Genomic DNA, 19,880 nt, shown 5'->3' with positions numbered 1-19,880 from the left:
ACATGCACGAGCGCACACATATATGGGGCTTTACAAAAACGAGATCGTGAAATATGTATTTGTCTGCTTTTCTCATTTAATAACAGCACAGAAGTCCCTCTACATCAGTTGGTATCGATTAACTGATTTTCAAATCTGCCTAGTAATCTATGTTACGGACATTCAGTTTGTCGAATTCACTTATTAATAGAAACACACTTTGTTTCCAGATTTTCACCGTTACAGTGCTGCAGTAAATGCAGTATAAGACCATGAACACATTACATTATATCATCACACACTTTGCTTTGGGGCAGATTCCCAGGAGTGGGACTGATACGTTGAAAAGGCCCAACATGGGGCTAGATCTGACGAATGGTGAGATCATGGCCTGAGCTGCAAGCAAGAATCCCACACTTAACCTACTGAGTCACCCAAGCGCCCCTCTAATTAATTAAAAAAAAAAAATTAACATTTATTCATTAAAATTTTTTTAATACTTATTATTTTTGAGGGAGAGGCAGAGACAGAGAGCAAGCAGGAGGGGGACAGAGAAAGAGGAAGGCGCAGAATCAGAAGCAGGCTCCAGGCTCAGCTGTCAGCACAGAGCCCAACGGGGGACTCGAACTCACCAACCAGATCATGACCTGAGCTGAAGTCAGAAGCTTAACCAATTGAGCCACCCAGGTGCCCCCCCCCCCCCATTAACTTTGAAGACTTCTTTCCATATAAGCTCTTTATCATGTGTGGCAAACATATTTTCCTGATGTATTACTGTCTGCTTTTATCACACAGTTTTCATTTCTTTGGTGGTCATCTTTTATTAGTCTGAGTTTCTTGTCTTCCTAAAAGTCTCTATCTCTACATGACTCTGATAGTGTCCTACATCGTGTTCCGTGCTTGTTTTATTGTCTAATTTAGCACTCTATACCATTTATTAGCTCAATTTCTCTTTACGGAATCTACCTACATATGGGGGAATCTATTCCCAGTCTCTTCCTGTTGCCCTCATCGGTCTTTCCTACACTATCACATCGTTTCATGATGGTGTCTTTTATACTGTTTGTACCGTCTGAAATGCAAGTTCCTTCTCGACCTCGTTGACAAGTTTCCCCACTATTTTCATAATTCTATGATTATAAGATGATGTAATCACCCCAACCCAATTGAGATTCGCATGGAAACGCAATGTGTATGTAAATTAATTTTGGAATTGACTTTATATTGTTGTCGCCTCAGATTATGTGTTCTTCTGTCGGCTCAGATATTGCTTTTAACCTTTCAAAAGGGCTATTTTATAGCTTATTTTCTTTCTTCCTTTAAGAAAACAGGAAGTCCTTTTTTACCTGCGGCTAGTCAACGGATCCTGTTTACGGGCGCGCGCCGGCCCCTCCCCCCGTCCCCCAGTTCCGGGTTACCATGGGAATCGAGAATTGACGTCACTTAGGGCTTCCGCGCCGGACCCCAGGGTCGACTATGAAGCGAAGGGCGGAGAGGAGGCTTTGTCCCACCTGCGCATGCGCGCTCCTTCTCCACTCCTCCCCCACCGTAAATCTCGTTCAGCCGCGGCTTTACCGCCGCGACCTCTCGCTTAATCCCAGCGAAACTGCTCCCCGGGGGAGGGGAGTAGAAAAAGAATCGAACAAGCGACAGCCAATCCCATGAGACTACGACGCAACCAAGGTTGATCGACTCAATCAGTTTCAACCAATGAGAAAGCCCTTGGCTCTTACGTCACAGAGCTTGCCCCACCCTATCCCCTCCTTTCTGGACGCTGAGCTCAGTTCGCGCAGTAACAAATGAAGTGCGCGCTGCGACACCTCCTAGCTCGCCAGGCTCGTCCGCCATTTCTTCGCCGGGCCTAACGGTCCGGCCAATCCCAGCGTGCATCGAGAAGGGCTAAGGCTCCGCCAATCGGAGGCCGCCGATTCCGACCCCCTTGCCTCGGCTCGGCCCAATCCAGGCCTCGGACCCGTCGCCCCCGGCCCGCCCCCGCGGCGCCCTCTCTCCTCCCTCTTTGTGCGTCTCGCGCCGCCGCCGCCCGCCGCGTGAGAGGACGGGTTCCGCGCGCTCCGCGGCAGCGCAGTCGGGTCCCCTCCCCCCGGAAGGTTCGCGAAGAAGCCGCCGCCGCCGCCGCCACCTAAAAGGAGCCACCGGTGCCGGTTCCCGGGGGCACCATGGCGACCGGAGCGAACGCCACGCCGCTGGGTAAGCTGGGCCCCCCCGGCCTCCCCCCCCTTTCCGGGCCCAAAGGGGGCTTCGAGCCGGGGCCACCGCCTGCTCCCGGGCCTGGGGCGGGGCTGCTGGTGCCCGGGGCGCCGCCGCCCCCGCCCGTGGGCTCGGTGGGGGCCCTGACCGCGGCCTTCCCCTTCGCGGCGCTGCCGCCGCCGCCACCGCCGCCGCCCCCGCCTCCCCAGCAGCCGCCGCCGCCGCCGCCCTCCCCAGGCTCCTCGTACCCGCCGCCGCAGCCTCCCCCTCCGCCGCCGCTCTACCAGCGCGTGTCGCCGCCGCAGCTGCCGCCACCCCAGCCGCCGCGTCAGGACCAGCAGCCGGGCCCGGCCGGCGGCGGAGGAGGTGAGTCGGGCCGAGAGAGCGCGAGAGGCGTCGCGCGGACGGGCCCGGCCGCCTGAGGGGCGCGCGGCGGCGGCGACGGCGGCTGCACGCGGCAGGGGCGCGCGCGCGCACGGGGAGGCCCCGGGCGGAGGCGCCACGGGGCGCGCGGCCCGGTTCTTGGGCCCCGAGTGCGCACGCGCGCCGGAGGGAGCGGGGAGGGCGAAGGGCTGCTGTGCGCAGGCGCAGTGTGGTGGCCGGGCTCCGCGGCCCGACTAAAATCTGGCGGGGCGGGGCGCGGGGGGTGGTCTGTGCTGTATTCTAGCCCCTGGTGTAGGAGAAGGGCGTGGAGTGAGTTGATTTGGTGGACGGGGTGGTGGGTGTGCATGTCAGGAAAGCGTGAAAGGGTCAACTGATGACGTGGAGCGCCTCCTTCCTGGTTGTAGACCGGTCCCCAAAAAGCAGAAAAGTAGCAAGGAGAGCGGCTTTTTCTACAGCGAGGCAAGGTTTTCAGTACAGTGATAGAAAGTTTGGAAGTCCTCGGGGTGCGGGTGAGGCCTATGCTCCTTTTGGAGGGAGAGAAGTTTTTCCTAGTCTCGCTTCATTTACTGTAGAGAAGTCTGATAATGCTTCCCCTTAGTGTTGGGGCTTTGCCCCTGGGCCTGCCCCCCCTTGGGAAGTAGCACTGATCTGTGTGTATTAAAAGTGTAGGGAGTTCCCGCAGTTGTATCGGAGGAGGAGGACTTGGTGGCTGTCGTATAGCTTGCTCTTTGTTGAATTTTTGATACGTCAGATACTGAGTGTCTAATTGGCCAGGAAGGTTGCTTATCTTGGCTAAACTGATGAAGAAAAAACTAATCTTGTTGAAAAGTTGGGCTTTTTCACTTAGTAAATCATTGGTTTCGCTGAGTTCTGGCCAATTTGGAAAGGTGACTGGTGGGGAGGGGGACGTGGGAAGAAACAGCGGTTTCTTCAATATTATTGTACGAGCCTGATTATTCAGTATACTTTGGCTTCTGCGACATCCACGGTTGATGTAGGTCTGAAACTTTAGACGTAGAGATTTATTAGATTGTTTACGTACCTCACAGTTGCCCTGGATATACCATAAATGTGAAATGTTACTTTTTCGGACCCAGGTCCAGATACCCTTGTAGTGGCTATGTGTCTGATTTCCCGGGTTTGTTTTTATTTTTTGCCATTTATAAAATGTCTTAGGTCAAGTTCTCAGGCTCCCGGTCTGCGGAGGTTGTGTGCAGTGTCCTGATCTGCTTGTTTATAGTTAGCTGGTTTATATTTGCATTTGATGGACCTTGTCTGCCTGTAGACTTCCCAAGTAAGAAGCGGAAGAGGAGCCGATGGAACCAAGATACGATGGAACAGAAGACGGTGATTCCGGGAATGCCTACGGTTATCCCCCTGGACTTACTCGGGAACAAGAAAGAGCTTATATAGGTAAATACACGTTCTGCACCCAAATGCGTTTTCAGATTGTTACAGTTTATTCTGAGCGACATTTTGTGTGTTGTAAGTTTGAGACCTTAAAGTCTTGTTTTTTTAAGATGAGGTATCAGGTGTTCATTCTCGACTTTGACATAATCCATCAGTTTTTGCTGTGTTAAGTCCTGGGTTTGCAGCTCCTTGTTTTGGTCTGTCTGTAACAGCAGTGTTCTCCATGAGTGCCAGGAAGGTAGAGGGACCCACTTTAGGAGTGAGGGTAGCCCCCAGTCCAGCACCCCACCTGCCCTTTTCAGCTGCTGCTCGTTGCCAGTTGTGAGGTGAGTGTCTTCTGCCTCTCTGGACACGGCCCCAGTGGAGAACACTGCAGGTATTATAAACTAAGTACCTTTTTCACAGCATGGTTTTTCACCATAATTTCATATTCCTTCTCCCCTTCAAATGTGGTCTTTTACTTTTTTATAGGTACTTTCTGAAAAGAAAAAAACTTAATTTAATCAAAGACTGGCTCTGAAAGTGTTCACAGTGCACCCCTTTTTACCATTTTGTTGAATCTAACCTTTCCTTCAGCATCTTTTCTGGTTTGGTCTTTGGAGAGCTGTCTTAAAACGAGGGCTCTTTTACTATTTACTATCAAAGAACTCTGCTGGGAAAGGGATACAACTTGGATATGGAATGAGGTGATAGGATAAAAGATCTTAACTGATGGGAAATTTCAAGAATTAACAATGGCTGTCCACAATGTAAATGAAGTTAATCTTAAAATTACCTTTTTTCAAATACAAGGTTTTTAATGCAAGTTTCACTTTTATTCATGTATCTGCAGCTGTCTCTGAAAAGTTCACTTGGAAATATTTCTTACTAACCAGATAAACATCCCCTTTGGAGTAAATTAGGGCAAAGGCTGCCTAGGCCTATGAGTCTGGAGCCTTCAGAAGTAAAAGCTTCAAGGCTGGCATGTGTTATTCTTGAGGATCTGAATCTCGTTTTTTTAACTGCCGAGAGTTTTGAGGTGTTGGAATTGTTTATCTTGTTTTCACGTACTAATATTTCTTCTTTCCCCACTGTTCCAATCTACTGCCACCCACCCCTTCATCTCACACTGGATCGTTCTGGGTCTTTACAGCCTTGCGAAATGTTCCTAGTGGGATAATGTTCCCAAAACACAAGCAGTCTTAGAAAATGGGGAAAAGCAAACTTCTCTGCAGTTCTCCAGTTCTCTTCCTGTGCAGGGAGTTAATGCACTGAGCCCGAAGGGCTGTTTACAGCTATAATCCAAGTGGATAGAGTCAAAGCCGAGGCCAGTATAGATCTCAGCTCCAAGGAAGATCCCAAACTTTGGGTTTAATTTCCAGTTATTTCCTCAGGTCAGACCCCACATCCCTACCGTAGTTAGGAGGACTGCCTGCTCCCATGAAGGGGACTTTCACTTGAGTTCTTGAACTTAATACTTGACCGTCAAGTCAGCACTTTCCTGGCATAGAAGAGCTTTAGGGATCCACAGATCTCGTTCATCTTCTGTCTCTCATAGTACACGCTGCCTTGTACGACGCCCCCAAGTATCATCTCTTGATATGAGTGTGGATTTTCACTTCTCTGGAGTTGGAGTGGATATACGGTATAGCCTTGTGGGATGTATTTAAAATTAGAAGGATGTCTTGGGTTAGACCTGTATTAATCCTGTTTTTGGAGCCAACTCAACTTTAACCCAACCCAGTTAAGACTTGCCCTTACTAGAGATGGCTGCTCACAACTCTCAGATGCTACAAAGGTAAGACACGGGTGACTCTTCAGCACGCTGAAGAAAGTGATCTTGCTCTGCAGTTCCATTATCTTGAGAAATCAGCCGGGTAACGTTTCCCTGGAGTCATTGAACTTTTGTGAAACCCTCCTCTCTTTTTCACGTACAGCCTTATTTGTCAAGGTCTGAGGGCCACACACATTCTCCTTGACCCACACTTCTATTTTCTCCCCCCTTCCTTTTACACTCCTCATGAGGAGCGAGTCTGAAGACAGACTTGTTAACCTCTCACGGTTACTGGTTTATTAAGGTATATGAAGATTTGAACAAAAGCAACAGGTATTGGGAGATCCTTATTAGTACGGATCGGGTTGTACGGAAAGAGTATGTATAACGAACTGTTTATGAGGTATCGGATTGGTTATTAAATGTCTTACTTGTTTAAGGAATTTTGAATCTGGTATCAATGAAAATGATCTTTGCTCAACTGGTATTTTTCCTTGTCCCATGTTAATTGGATTTCATTTTGGGCTATGCTTAATACTTAATGACGAAAAGTAAACTCTCAAGAGTCTTGCCCTCAAAGTAATTTGGTTGGGAACAGGGTATTGGTGATAACGTACATGCTTTGTTTTGGGTGCCATTCGTATAGCAAGCCTTGAGGGGGGAGGGAGAAGTGAAACACCGAGTAATTGCTTTGACGTTAGCCTTAGTGAACAGTCTATACCGCTAACCCCTCTTCCAACAAACTGTTTGCTTCCTTAAGTGATAACCATTTTGAAGTGAAAAATACCTATAGATGTAAATGGACTCCTGCCGATAGGCGGTTGGGGGTTTTTGCCTCAGAGTGTTCACTGATCAGTCGTCCCTTTCAAAGTCTCCGAGTTCTTCATGCTTGTTGTTGAGATTTGAGATGTTTTTTGGTAACATTGTCTTTTTTCCATCCTTTTTTTTTCTTTCCTAACCTGGTTTCTTCCAGTGCAACTGCAGATAGAAGACCTGACTCGTAAACTGCGCACAGGAGACCTGGGCATCCCCCCTAACCCTGAGGACAGGTTGGGAAACAGTTTTAACCAGCTGACAGTAACGCTTTTACCTTTTTCTCAATACGTTTTACTGGTGGCAACATATTGTGTCAGTTCAAAGAAATCATAGTAAGACGACTGCTAATACTCTGACTCTTGGGCCTAGGGTTTAATTAGCAATCCGTATGGTTAGTCATCAGTTAGAAAATTGGAATGAAACTTAATTACTAGCAGAATAAAAAGTTAACGGGCAAATGGACAACTGGTTTCCAATTGGTAAGCATGTAGATTTTCACCTGATTTACCCACCCGTAGTAGGGACAGTGAGGTGGCCCGTTCACCAGCCTTTACAGTAACCGCTGTGGTGGAAAGCCGAGGGTATAGAGTTTTTCTCACAGGTACACGATGCAGGGATTAAGAATATTTTTGAGCATCACTGAGTTTGAGCAGACCAGAAACTCTTACCTGGTTAGCTCATTGCTGCAGTCCTCCTCATGGTTTTGAGATGGTTTTCAAATAGATGAGATTTCTAACCAGCTTCCTTCACTGCCAGTGAATTTTCAGCCTTGGCCATTGCCTGGGGGTATTGGGAGGGGCCAGAACATTTCTCAGCTATTTGGGGAAGGCTAGCAACCAACCCTAAATCACCTTGATTTTTTATAAGAGTGTGGTTTGCAAACAGCTGTGGTCATGTCATCTCTGTTTATCATTTCTCTCACCTTTGAAAAGTCAAAAGTCTGAGGGAAATGAACTTTTTAACCAGGAATTTTACTGACTGGTTGAACTTCAAACCGCTAAAGTCTAATCGAAGGGCAGTATGCCTCCCTCTCCGTGAAGTTTCTCTTAGTGCAGGCAGCATAGTTGAAAGCACTTGCCTTTAAAAGTTAGTGTTTTCGGCTTTTATTACCCAATTAATGGCTTGTTAAATCAGGAAGATGATGTAATGGTTTTAGAAGCCACTCACTCAATGCATCTTTCTGCTGCCATTTGCCAGGGAACAAATTAATTTCTCCATGTGTTCTCTCATTTTACGTGATTGAATTTGTTATTTTTTACCTGTAGGTTTTGGTTGGAAGGTTGTGTTTTATATTTTTTGGTGTTGTCCCCCCCCCCCCCCCCCCCAAGATTTGCATTGTAGGTTGTAGACCACAACTGTTGAGTGCCTTTTTTTTTTTTTTTTTTTTTTTTTTTTTTGGCCTTTTTCCCTTTAGTAATATGTCTAACAGGTTACCAGGCAATTCCTCAAAAGGTTGAATTTTTAACAAACCTTTGCTTCCTGGAGAACTGGGATTAGAGTTTAGTTCATCTATGTGATGCCTATTCGAAGTGAAGAAGTTGGGCCAATCTAACCTCTAGAATATTAGCTATTGCCTTTCACATCCACAATTTGGGAAGAGGTTAAACTGTGGGGAGGCTTTTAAATGACCAATTTGGTACTGGTAAAACTTGTTTTGTTGATTAGCTAGAAATGCTTACATTCTAGACAGCTGTGGGGTGAGAATTAGAAATGTCAAGCATGTTAGAAATAAAACCAGAGCAGAGTTTTCTTCTCCCTTGTATTCAGTTTGAAAGAGGGCCTAATGCCTGACTGGTTTTGCTTTTGAGCCCAGGTTGGAGGGAATTGCATGAGTTTCTTACCTTAATAAGGTTATTTCTTAAGAAGGTGTATTCTCAATATTAAGCCACTTTCTGCTATCTTGATGTTGCTTAAGTTGCACAGTTAAAAATGTTTTTAAGATCTCTTATAGACATAAATGTGTAAGCTGATAGTCTAATGAGCTGGGGTATGTTTGCTTTTGTTCACTATCATTGGATTGTGTCAACAGTTTATATAAATGCTAGAAACGGAGGTGTCATTTAGTCGTCATTAGCCATGAACAAACCTGACCTTTTATTCCATCGTGTGTGTAATGTGGTATGACATGGTTCCCTTTAGGCTGAAGACAGTGGGAGCAGCCGAGTTCAGTCCTTGCTCTCCAACTAGGCAAGGTTCTCTCAACTAAACCAAGGGTATAGGAGTCTTGACTACTTTCAGGATGTTTTTTTAATAACCTGATCCACATGATCTCTTCCCTTCTTGCAGCTGCTACTAAATTTTCATTCAGAATATCAAGCTATGGTCCTTTTTGTAATCTCAACTCAGAATTCTAGGAGCGTAACTTCTCTTTTTTTATTACCGCAAAATCCAGCTGTGGTAAACTGACCATTTTATCGTTACTATTTTTTTACTTGTAGCAACAGCATTTTACTCCTTAAAAAAATGAGAGAGAGAAAATCTGCTTTCTGGACTTGTAAACTCTGGTGGAGAATCCTAGGTTTTCCCCTTGCCGTTTGCAGGTCCAGACCCTAGACAAGTACTTGACCAAATCTGCACTTGCAGCCTCTAGCAGAAGCTGCGTTAGCACTTTAACGTTTTTCTCTACCCAGACTCCCCAACCTCGAACAGCCAGAAAACAGGTTGGCTCCTGGGCCTTGGACACAGCCAGCCAGGCCATTGAAGGAAAAGCAGAGACGAAGCCTTGAACCATCTCTCTCCATTGTGGGGCCAAGTAGCTGCAGCAGCCTTGAGTCCCAGTCGCATTGGGTTAAAGAGCTCGTACTTACTCTGCGGTAGGGGTGCAGACACTCTTCCTGCTAGGGCGCGAGCTCTGCAAGAGTCCACATTTTACCTAAACTTGGGGTTTCCGTGGTTCGTAGAGTTGTAATATCGTACAGCTTTTTTAAAAACGAAAGAAAAATCCATACTTGGCAAGAAGACTCCAGAAGATGATACTGTCCTTGCCATTTACAGTCCAAAGATTTCCCCCCAGAAGGACAGACTTTTTTCTTCTCAACAATTAGAAGCCAGACCGTTTTTTTTTCCTCTCTCACACACACCCCAGTCCCCCTATGCTAAGCCAGCTTTCATCTCCCCACTCCACACGATCTTGAATAGCACACGTTATGGTCGGTTCCTCCGAAGAGTGTTGTGTTAGGGTCTGAGAGGCAGAGGGGCTGGGGAAGACTAATTTTAGCCCGTGTGGGATGAGAAAAGTGAAGGCAGAGCAGTAACGGGGCTCTGTTTCCCACAGGTCCCCTTCCCCTGAGCCCATCTACAATAGCGAGGGGAAGCGGCTTAACACGCGCGAGTTCCGCACCCGCAAAAAGCTTGAAGAGGAGCGGCACAACCTCATCACGGAGATGGTTGCCCTCAACCCTGATTTCAAGCCGCCTGCAGATTACAAGTAAGCAGAGGGGCTGGCCGGTCCGGGACAAGGACGCGTGTGGGCCACGTGTGAGCTGGTGGTAGAACCGTTTTGGTACCTATGTCTCCTCTCTCGCCCCAAGTCACGTGTGATTAACACATGGTACCAAGCTCAGGTTTAGAAGAGCTGTGGCATGTCGGTGTCCTGTCTCCGAAACACGCGGAGTCCATGAGTCTATTCTTTCTTAGGCCTCCAGCAACACGGGTGAGCGATAAAGTAATGATTCCACAAGATGAGTACCCAGAAATCAACTTCGTGGGGCTGCTGATTGGGCCCAGGTGAGTAAGTGCTGTCCTATGGGACGGTGCGTCATTCCTGAGACCCCGTGGGATGGATCGATCTTAGGCCCCATTGGGTACAATTGATAGCTTGCCTTCCTGTTTTGGGTGGGAGGTCACGCCTTTCTGTGAGAAAATCTCTTTAACTTCGGCCTCTTACTGCAGAGAAGTCCGATCCTGGGGATCGTTTGCTATGGCTGGCCTTCACTTGGGGGTCCTGGAGCTTTTGGTGGGAAAATCCAACTCCATGCTGTCCCACTTTCTGCCAGTGTGGTCAGCCCGCTCTGTCTCTTCTGGCATGTGAACTTGCCTGGCGAATACAAAGACTCCGTTCTTTCTGCCTCTGATAGAGGGAACACCTTGAAGAACATAGAGAAGGAATGTAACGCCAAGATTATGATTCGGGGAAAAGGGTCTGTCAAAGAAGGGAAGGTCGGGCGCAAAGATGGCCAGATGTTGCCTGGAGAAGATGAACCACTTCATGCCCTGGTTACCGCCAACACCATGGAGAATGTGAAGAAAGCTGTGGAACAGGTGAGGCAGCCAGAAAGGAAGCCTATTGCTAGAAGCCATGCAGTGGCCCCGGTGCTTACGTGACTGACTGTTCCATCTCCGCTAGATAAGAAACATCCTGAAGCAGGGTATTGAGACCCCTGAGGACCAGAATGATCTACGGAAGATGCAGCTTCGGGAGTTGGCCCGTTTGAACGGGACCCTTCGAGAAGATGATAACAGGTGTGGCATCAGTTTTGAAGGGAGGGAGAGTCCACTCGGACCTAAAGAACCTGTGGGAGTAGGGAGCGTGACCGTGGCTCTTGAGATGACTTTGTCTTTTCTTGTGTGTTTGTTTTTTCTTCCTTGACAGGATCTTAAGACCTTGGCAGAGCTCAGAGACCCGCAGCATTACCAATACCACAGTGTGTACCAAGTGCGGAGGGGCTGGCCATATTGCTTCCGATTGTAAATTCCAAAGGTGAGCGGCTGGAGTTGGAGCTTCTTTGTAGCCTGCGGTGTACGGAACTTTTTTTTTTTTTTTAGCACGTTGTTGGTTGGTTCCTATTAACCTTTGGACCAGAGAGATGCTCCCTTTCTGTGAATGTGGTCTGTGACGGTGTGACGTTAAAGCCCAGGATGATGAGGAGCAGCTTGTGCAGAACACCTGTATTTTGTGGCTCGTCTTGAGTTCAGGAACACTGGAAATTTCCATTTTGGATATACTGTGCCTCGGTGTTAACTACCTTTTGCTGCTAAGCAGTCTGAATTCTTGACCGGTTTTGAACCAGCCCTTGATGGCAACAGTTTTCTCCTTTTTTTACTTTGGAAAACCTGGCAGGTGCTCTCGTCTTGCATATATTTTCCTTTCCTCAAACTGGGAATGTAGGATCTGATGCAAGTTTGTTTTTTGGAAGAGCCTATGCTTTCCTGGCTCCCGTGGCTGGCGTGGTCGTATGATCTCAGTCTTCTCTGTTGTGGCAGAGATCCGCGTGGTAATCTCAGACGCAGAGCTGGGCACAGAACTGAAAATTGGATGAGACTATTTTGAGGAAGGATCGTTGGATTCCTCAAAACTCTGTCAATTTCTCAGAACGTAAAACTTTTTTTTTAATAACGAAGGGGTTTTTTTTTTTCTCTTCTCTCTCTCCGTTCCCTATCCCACCTTCAGGCCTGGTGACCCCCAGTCAGCTCAGGATAAAGCACGGATGGATAAAGAGTATTTGTCCCTCATGGCTGAACTGGGCGAAGCCCCTGTGCCAGCGTCCGTGGGCTCCACCTCTGGGCCTGCCACCACGCCCCTGGCCAGTGCGCCTCGGCCTGCTGCTCCCGCCAACAACCCACCTCCCCCGGTGAGTTTCAGGGGCTGGTTTTTGTGGCCCGGTCCCCCGTTCTCTTCCTCGGAGACGGGGGCGCTGTGGCCAGGTGCTCTGGGTAGAGCAGGTTGGCGGACATGGCTGGCAACATTGTTCTTCCGGATGTCAGGATGTTTGGGGATCTCTCGCTTTGGGAAGATCCCGTCCTCCGGTTCTGGACCTCTTGACGGAGCCGAAAGAACAGTGTTGCCACCAGGGGGAGCAGGCAGGGACGTTGGCGGGAAATGCTCTCACATAGTCTCTCATGTCCACCACCCAGAGCCGCCCACCCTGGATGAATTCGGGCCCTTCAGAGAGTCGGCCCTACCACGGCATGCACGGAGGTGGTCCTGGTGGGCCCGGAGGTGGCCCCCACAGCTTCCCACACCCGTTACCCAGCCTGACAGGTGGGCACGGTGGACATCCCATGCAGCACAACCCTAACGGACCCCCACCCCCTTGGATGCAGCCGCCACCACCACCGATGAACCAGGGCCCCCACCCACCTGGGCATCATGGCCCTCCTCCAATGGGTAAGTAAGTGTCAGACCAGAAACCTTGGGGCTTTGGGATAAGCAAGGGTTACATCAGGTTGCTGCGAACCGGAAGCAGCCCTCGGAGTGGCTGGGTGTCGCACCAGGTCTCCTGCCAAGGCTCGGGCTCCAGAAGGAGCAGGACTTTGTTCTGGTTCAGGAAGTGTTTTCTGTGTGGGGTAGACACAGGCCTCCCTCTTCAAGGCAACAGTTCTAGAACTGTTCTTAGAACGGTAGCCATCACAGGCTGTGTGACCGAACGAGCTGTCGGTGGGGGCATCTTCTCTGGCTGGTTCCAATGTCCTGCTAAGTCCCTGCTCTTTCCTTCCATCAAGATCAGTACCTGGGAAGTACGCCTGTGGGCTCTGGGGTCTATCGCCTGCATCAAGGAAAAGGTAACACAGCCTGTCCCCTGCTCCCTTTGGGGTGTGCCCTGGGCGCGAGTGGGGTCTCCGGTCTCTCCTCCCCTGAGGCCTCACCCCTGCCTCCGCCTGCCCGCAGGTATGATGCCACCGCCGCCTATGGGCATGATGCCGCCGCCGCCGCCGCCTCCCAGTGGGCAGCCCCCGCCCCCTCCCTCTGGCCCTCTTCCCCCATGGCAGCAGCAGCAGCAGCAGCCTCCGCCACCCCCTCCGCCCAGCAGCAGTATGGCTTCCAGTACCCCCTTGCCATGGCAGCAAAGTGAGTGGAATATTTTGGGCTTGTGGGGGTGGGTGGGATGGGGAGGTGGGGCTGAGAGGGACGAGAGAACCTCGCAGCTCACGCGGGCAGGCGGACACCCTGGGAGGAGACTCTGGTCTCTGCTGGGGGTGTAAACAGAAAGGGCCTCCTGGCCCTCCTGGGGATCTTGGGGAAGAGAGCTGATGTTTGGCGTGGTTGTGTCTGGGGAGAGGTTTTGGGGGACCTGGAGGGAACCTGCCATCGTAGGTAGGGTGCCGGAAATCCAGGCTCTCGGTGGGCTGCGGGAGCTGCCAGCCGCTGGCTGGCCCGAGCCTGTGCGGAGGGCCAGGGTGGGGAGGGTGCTTGCATGCCGTGGAGAGGGATGTGATTGGGGCCTGAGAGACTGCAGGGATGGGACCGGGCTGTGGGGAGAGTAGCTGTGGCCTTGAGGTTGAATGTGCCGTTCGGTGGTGGCGGCGGATGGGCGGAGGGACGTCAGAGCCGGTTCTTGTGTCTGGTACCTTTCCCTCAGCCCTTCCACGGGCATTGGTGACAAAGGGCTTACTCTGTGAAGCCCAGAGACCTCGAGGCTGACCCCAGGGTAGTCCTGCCCACCCCTCCACTCCCCATCACCAGGACAGCCCCGCCCGCCCGCCCCCCACCACCGTACCGCATGCCAAGCAAGGAGCAGGCGCCCCTCGCCCCCCCATCCCAAGGCAGCAGCCGCAGAGAGCCGCGGTGTGCCCCCGCGCGTGTGACCTTGGGCTTCTTTACCACCCCAGATACGACGACTACCACCACGAGCGCTGGCACAGGGTCCATCCCGCCATGGCAACAGCAGCAGGCGGCTGCCGCAGCTTCTCCAGGAGCCCCTCAGATGCAAGGCAACCCCACTATGGTGCCCCTGCCCCCCGGGGTCCAGCCGCCTCTGCCGCCCGGGGCCCCTCCCCCTCCGCCGCCTCCGCCGCCTGGTTCCGCCGGCATGATGTATGCCCCGCCCCCTCCTCCTCCGCCTCCCATGGACCCTTCTAACTTTGTCACCATGATGGGCATGGGGGTGGCGGGCATGCCGCCCTTCGGGATGCCTCCAGCTCCCCCACCGCCTCCACCACAGAACTAGACTCGGTTTTTTTAAGAAAATATATATTATATAGAGAGAGAATTGGTCTCGTTTAAACACACGCCGAACCTCACCATATGGAGCCAGACATTGGGATGCACGCATGTGATTGGTGTGCACGCATGTGTGTGTGTGCACGCACCGGGCTGGGCCAAGCGACCGAGGACTCGCTTGGGAACGGGCAGGTGGTAGTAGGGGCGCCAGCTTGGGCTCTCCTGGCGCCCCGTAGCATCGAGTGTCTTCTTTGTCTTCTTTCTCTCCTCACCCAACTCCCTTTGCCTCTCCCCAAACCGGGCCGCCAGGATCCCTCCCCGCGGCGGCGATGGCCCGAGCCATGAGAGTGAGGACTTTCCGCGCCCATTGGTGACCCTTCCAGGCAGACAGCCTCAGCAGCGCCCCTGGTGGACGGGATGGTTCGGCAAAGCAGCCTGAGTTATTTTTGTGGACGGAATCGGAACACGCTGGCTCCATATCGTGAAATTTTTATTAATTTTTTTCTTTTTCCTTTGTTATTTCCTGATCTCTTCCTTTCTTCAGACTCCGTCCAAGGAGATGCTCTTCCCCGATCTTCTGCTGCAATTAGATTCCTTTCCTTTTTCTCCGTTCCTTGTTCTTCTCTTCCTAAGGAGAGGAGGGAGCAAATGGTTTTAGGCGCAAGCTTTAGCCATTGATGTCAGGCTAGTTGCGGGGGTGGGGCGGGGGGGGGTTCTTTGGTTCTAAAATTTTCAAGGTTGCCATGACCACCCCAGAGACTTTTTTTTTTTTTGTCCTTTCTGTAGTGTGAGATTTTTGTCTTTGCCACCTTTGTAGAGAAGTGGGTTCATTTCCAGGTTCTGGGTCGACACCTATCCCGGCACCCCTGCCTGCGTTAGGTGGGGCCACCCAAGCCACCTTGGGCTCGTCTGTCACCCTGGAGAGTCCTTTCCATGCTCCCTGAGCATCTAAGCTGCCTCAGATTCCATTTGTTCCTCTCCTTCCTGGAAGGTTTCCTTTTAAATTTTATTTTAATCCCAAACGTCTGAATGTTTTGCAGTGTCTAAGGGTTTGAGCCCCTCGTTTTTCGTTCTACTTCCTTTTTCCTCCCCTTCCCTCTTCATGGAGTGATTATGTTGACAATAATGTATAATGCGCGTTCTCTTCACTGGTTTATCTGCAGAAATTTCTCTGGGCTTTTTTTTCGGTGTATGATTCAACACTGCGTTAAAGGGGGGTGTTCCATTGAATAAAAGAGCAGTGTGGTTTTCTGGGTCTGTTTCTTCATTTTCTCTTCTTAGATCCCCTCCACCAGCACCAGAGTTACTTTTTTTACCTCCATTCAGCACCTGGCCCCAGCCGCCCCGGTCTCTTCTGGGGGACTGCTGCGACACTAATTAAGGAGCCTCCCACCTGTGTCCCCGTGTGTGGCTTTGCCGGTGGGAGCTTGAGTGTGTGGGTGGTCCCGCCATCTCTCCCTGGTTTACTAGCTGAGACCCGGGTTCTTCGCACCCCCCTCCTCGCCTCCATCACCCCTCATTCCCCTGGTCCCTGCTCTTTTGAAAGCCTTTCCCTGGGGCTTGGACAACCCCCCCCCCCCCCAACACGCACACGCGCACACACTCACCCACCCCTGATGAGCTCTGGTTGCGACTTCTGCCTGGAAGCCGCCACCTGACCAAGGCCCTGGGCCTAGGGAGGCATCAGCACTAAAGGTCAAGCCAACTAATCCTGCCTGTGAGGCACAGAGCAGCTAAAATTAAAACCGCCAAGTGGCTTTTTCTTTCTCTGCCCGTGACTTGCTTGCAGCCTGCTGCCGCTGCAGGCTTTGGGGGTTGGTGGGGGCGAGAAAAAGTGCCCCGTCTGCACTTTTCGTAAGCACTTCTTCGCAGGGGTCTCGAGCCGTTTTGTTCTTTCACGGGTGGGGCAGTGACAGTGCCTGTTGTGGCAGCAGAAAAAAAAACCCATGTCAGGGCTGCACGAGGCAGGGAGGTCCTCGCCCGACTGTTGCCGCCGCTGTGCCGCACCGCCCCTAGGGAGCCTGCGTGGAGCCTGCCTTTCCTGGCAGCCTCTCCTTCCTTTGGAGGAGGTTAAGGGACAGCACGCCCCTGCCGCCCCGGCACCTGGCCGGTGGGGGCAGCTCCAGCCTGGGCTGCTTTCCACCTTCAGGTTGGGCCCGCCCAGTGCCTTCTGTGTGGAGCACGGCCCGGTTTTGTGGGCCCCGTCCGGGGCGTCTGTATCTCTGCCGTAGGCCTGCGGGGTTCAGGAAACCCTCAGGAGGGAGGCAAGTTCAGTGGGTTTCCCTAACCAGGCCCTAAGACTACAGGTGACTAAAGGAAGAGAACAAGCTCTTTTCTCTTTGTCCTTAACTGGCGGAATGGGGGCAGGGCCTGGGGCCTAGCAACCCTCTTTGACCTTGGCTTCACCTCATTGCTTCCCCCACAAGCTCGGTTTCCCTGGTGGGCTCATTGGGCGGTTAATTAGCTCTTTGAAGCTCTGGAAGAGGCAAAGTGGCGCTATGTGGGTTTTAGAAATAAAATCAATAAATGACTTAACCACAGCCCCGCCATCTCCTCCGTCTCTCTCCCCTGGGGCCAGCTCCATTCCTGTGCTAGCTCCCTCCCTGCTCCCCCGCCGTCAGCTTTTGTTAAGGTTTTGGAGAGTAACAAAGTGGCTAGCTAAGGCACGTCTCTGGGCCTTTCTCCAAGGAGCTCCAGGCCCTGAAATGGGAGAGAGGCTTGGCCTTCAGAAGTGTAGGGAGCCACCTGCCTCTGAGGCAAGAGTGGGGAGAGAGGAGAAATGCTTTCCCACCCGCCTTAGGACCTGAAAGAGTGCAGGAAAAGCCCTTTGCTCAAGCCCGTCTGTCCTGTCACTTCGGCGCTGGCTTCCTGCCCCCTCAGCCTGGTTGGTGAAAGGAACACCGGCTGGGAAAGGTCAGTGTTCGGGCTCTGGAGAAACCCAAGATTGGTCCGGAGAAGGAGGCAGGATTTCTGGTTAGAAACCTAGTCAGACATAAACAACCTTGAGTTACTCGGGTTGGTCAAGTGCTTCCAGGGTTCAAGATTGATCTGCACACGCAGCACTGGATGGGGAATGAGGGATTGGAGAGCACATGGGGAGGCAAGTAGGTCAGCCTGAGCCTTCAAGGTTTCATCATGCTGGGCTGGGGCTTGCAAAATAAAAGGGGGGTTCCCTGGGGTGGCGTCACTCCAGTGGGGGCCACTGGAGACCCACAAGCGGGTAGTCAGAGAAGTCAAAAGTAATTCTGGGCGCCTGGCTGGTTTATTCCATAGAGTGTGAGACTCTTGATCTCAAGGTCGTGAGTTCAAGCCCATTGTGGGTGCGGAGCCTACTTTAGAATAAAACAAAGGTTTAAAAAAAAAAAAAAGGCGATTTCTCCTGGGGCGCCATCCTGACTCAGTTGGTAGAGTATGTGACCCTTAGTCTCAGGGTCGTGAGTTCAAGCCCCACATTGGGCACGGAGCCTACTTTTAAAAAGTAATTTCTGTTTCCTAGTAGAAATGGGACAAATCCCTGTTGAGCCAGTGCCTTGAGCACAGAAGGGCCAGCAAGGCGCTGGTACACCAGGAGGGGCGTCAGAGCCAGCCAGCCAGAAGAGGTTTGGATTCATCTGGGGAGCGGATGAGAATTTGGGAATGGTTGGGAGCAGGTCCCCAGCGGCAGGAAAATGAACTTGCAGGCCATTAGAGGTCAGGGCAGAGGTGTGTGTGGGCAGGGTCCCGTCACAACTTGGGTGCGAGGTGACTGCACAGGGAACGTGGGGCTTTCTCCAGGACTATTGTGCACCAAGGAGCTTCCTGAGCTCTACTCAGAGCAGCCAGCCTTTGGCGAGTGAGTCCAGCCCCCGCGGCCCAAGATGGCCCAAGATGCTAGCCGAGCCCGGAGACCCGACCCACCCAACTGGAGACAAGGGTTTGGAGGGTGGGTGACCCCCGCAGAGGCACAGCCCCGTGGGTGGGGCTGCAGATGGGAGCATTTAAGGAAGTTTTCTGTATTCCCACCATGCCCGTGTAGGCACATTTTGGTATTTTCCTGATCTTTTTTCTCACTATGAAGCATGGCGGCCTGGGGAGATCAACCCAGTAATGCTGTTTGGGGGCAGACGAGAGCAGCGCTTGGGAGTTGGAAGACTTGGAGTGTAGACCCCACACCACGCTCGTGATTCCAGGGCTGGGCCTGCTGTGGCTCAGGATGTCCTCGGAAACAACTCGGCCTTCCCCCAAGCCAGGCTCTCAGTAACGTCCTGCGGCCGTCCGGGCCTCTGACCTGCTTCCCTGGCCCTCAGACCAGAACGCCCAGTTCTCGCTCTCCACCAGCCCGCTGCCCGGGAGGCCCAGGCATCCTTTGAAATTGCACAAAGCCTTGGGCTCCTTTTGCTCAAAGAACAAAGCAGGATCCAAAAGGCGGCCTCCATAAGAGTAGGAGGCAGCAGCAGGCGGAGGCAGGAATTTATATTCTTATTTGAGAGTATAAATTGGATGAAGGAATTCAAGGCCCAGAATAGTAAAGCGTCCAGCCTCAGGTCACACAGCAAATCAGTGCCGGGGCCAGGGCGTGAGCGGTGGATCGGGGACAGCCAGAGCCTCCAAGGGAAGGTCCTGGAGCTGCCAGGCCATGAAGACGAGGAAGTGGTCTAAGGTTCCCGGTGCCGAGGCTCCCACTTTACAGGTGGGGTCACGGCCGTGAACCTTGGCCCACTGAGTCCCTGTCCAGTACTGTGGCCCCAGGTGGGAGGAATGAGCGGGAGAAGGTCTCCAATCACCTGGCAGCTGCATCACAGAGAGACCCAATACCACTGGCCAATGTTACGAGTGGGTGGGGGATGCTGGCTTCTCCTGCCCCTGTGGGCACAGGACTACAGTTCCCAGAGGCCCCTGCTCTGGGCTGGCAGCCCCTAGCCAGAGCCAGCCTGTAATCTGATTACCACCACTCTCGAAAGGTCACTTCAGAGCTCCTTGAAGGACAGCAACAGGGGGGATCTCGGAGTGGCTCAGCTTGGGTGGGGGTGGCGTGGGGGCAGTGGCCCTGCCTCAGGCGACCTTCACACAACCCCCTGGAACCCGGAGTCCCCCGGTCCCCCTTCTCCCAGACACCCAGCGTCCTCTGCTAGCTACATGTCTCCTGTTCGGGGCACCCTGACCCTTGGCCCCTTGCCCCTGTTGCCCCGATATATGACCTCGCTACCCGAGTGCAGACCCCTGCGCCCCCCACGTAAGGCCACCGTGGAAACTTGACCAGAGGTCATCCAGCCGGTGGTTTGCAGTCTTTGGGCAAATGTCTGAAAGAGAAACCAAGCTGCTTGGACGAAGGCGGGGTCTCCTGGCACCTGTTCCCCCCGCCCCCCCCCCCTCCGACAGCCTTCCTTGGCTTCTTCAAGGAGCCCTGACTGAGGCTGAAATCTGCACCCCCCCCCCCCGCCCCCAATCCATAACCCAGGAAAAGGACCCAGA

General features: G+C 52.0%; 1 protein-coding gene across 1 annotated transcript; it reads left to right on the top strand.

The window, feature by feature from the left end:
* Positions 1–1,710: 1,710 nt before the first annotated feature.
* On the top strand, positions 1,711–15,680 carry SF1 (splicing factor 1). The gene is given in 15 exon segments (XM_042904364.1): positions 1,711–2,553; positions 3,857–3,940; positions 3,943–3,984; positions 6,708–6,783; positions 9,825–9,977; positions 10,187–10,276; positions 10,627–10,810; positions 10,896–11,011; positions 11,142–11,249; positions 11,940–12,120; positions 12,383–12,656; positions 12,992–13,051; positions 13,158–13,337; positions 14,099–14,303; positions 14,739–15,680. Coding segments are annotated over 15 exon segments (2,280 nt in total). The 5' UTR covers positions 1,711–2,156; the 3' UTR covers positions 14,869–15,680.
* Positions 15,681–19,880: the final 4,200 nt, after the last annotated feature.

Source organism: Panthera leo, chromosome D1, assembly GCF_018350215.1.
Source record: "Panthera leo isolate Ple1 chromosome D1, P.leo_Ple1_pat1.1, whole genome shotgun sequence".
Taxonomy (NCBI): domain Eukaryota; kingdom Metazoa; phylum Chordata; class Mammalia; order Carnivora; family Felidae; genus Panthera; species Panthera leo.
The sequence above is the reverse complement of the archived record's forward strand: the minus strand, read 5'-3'. Positions and strand labels throughout refer to the sequence as shown.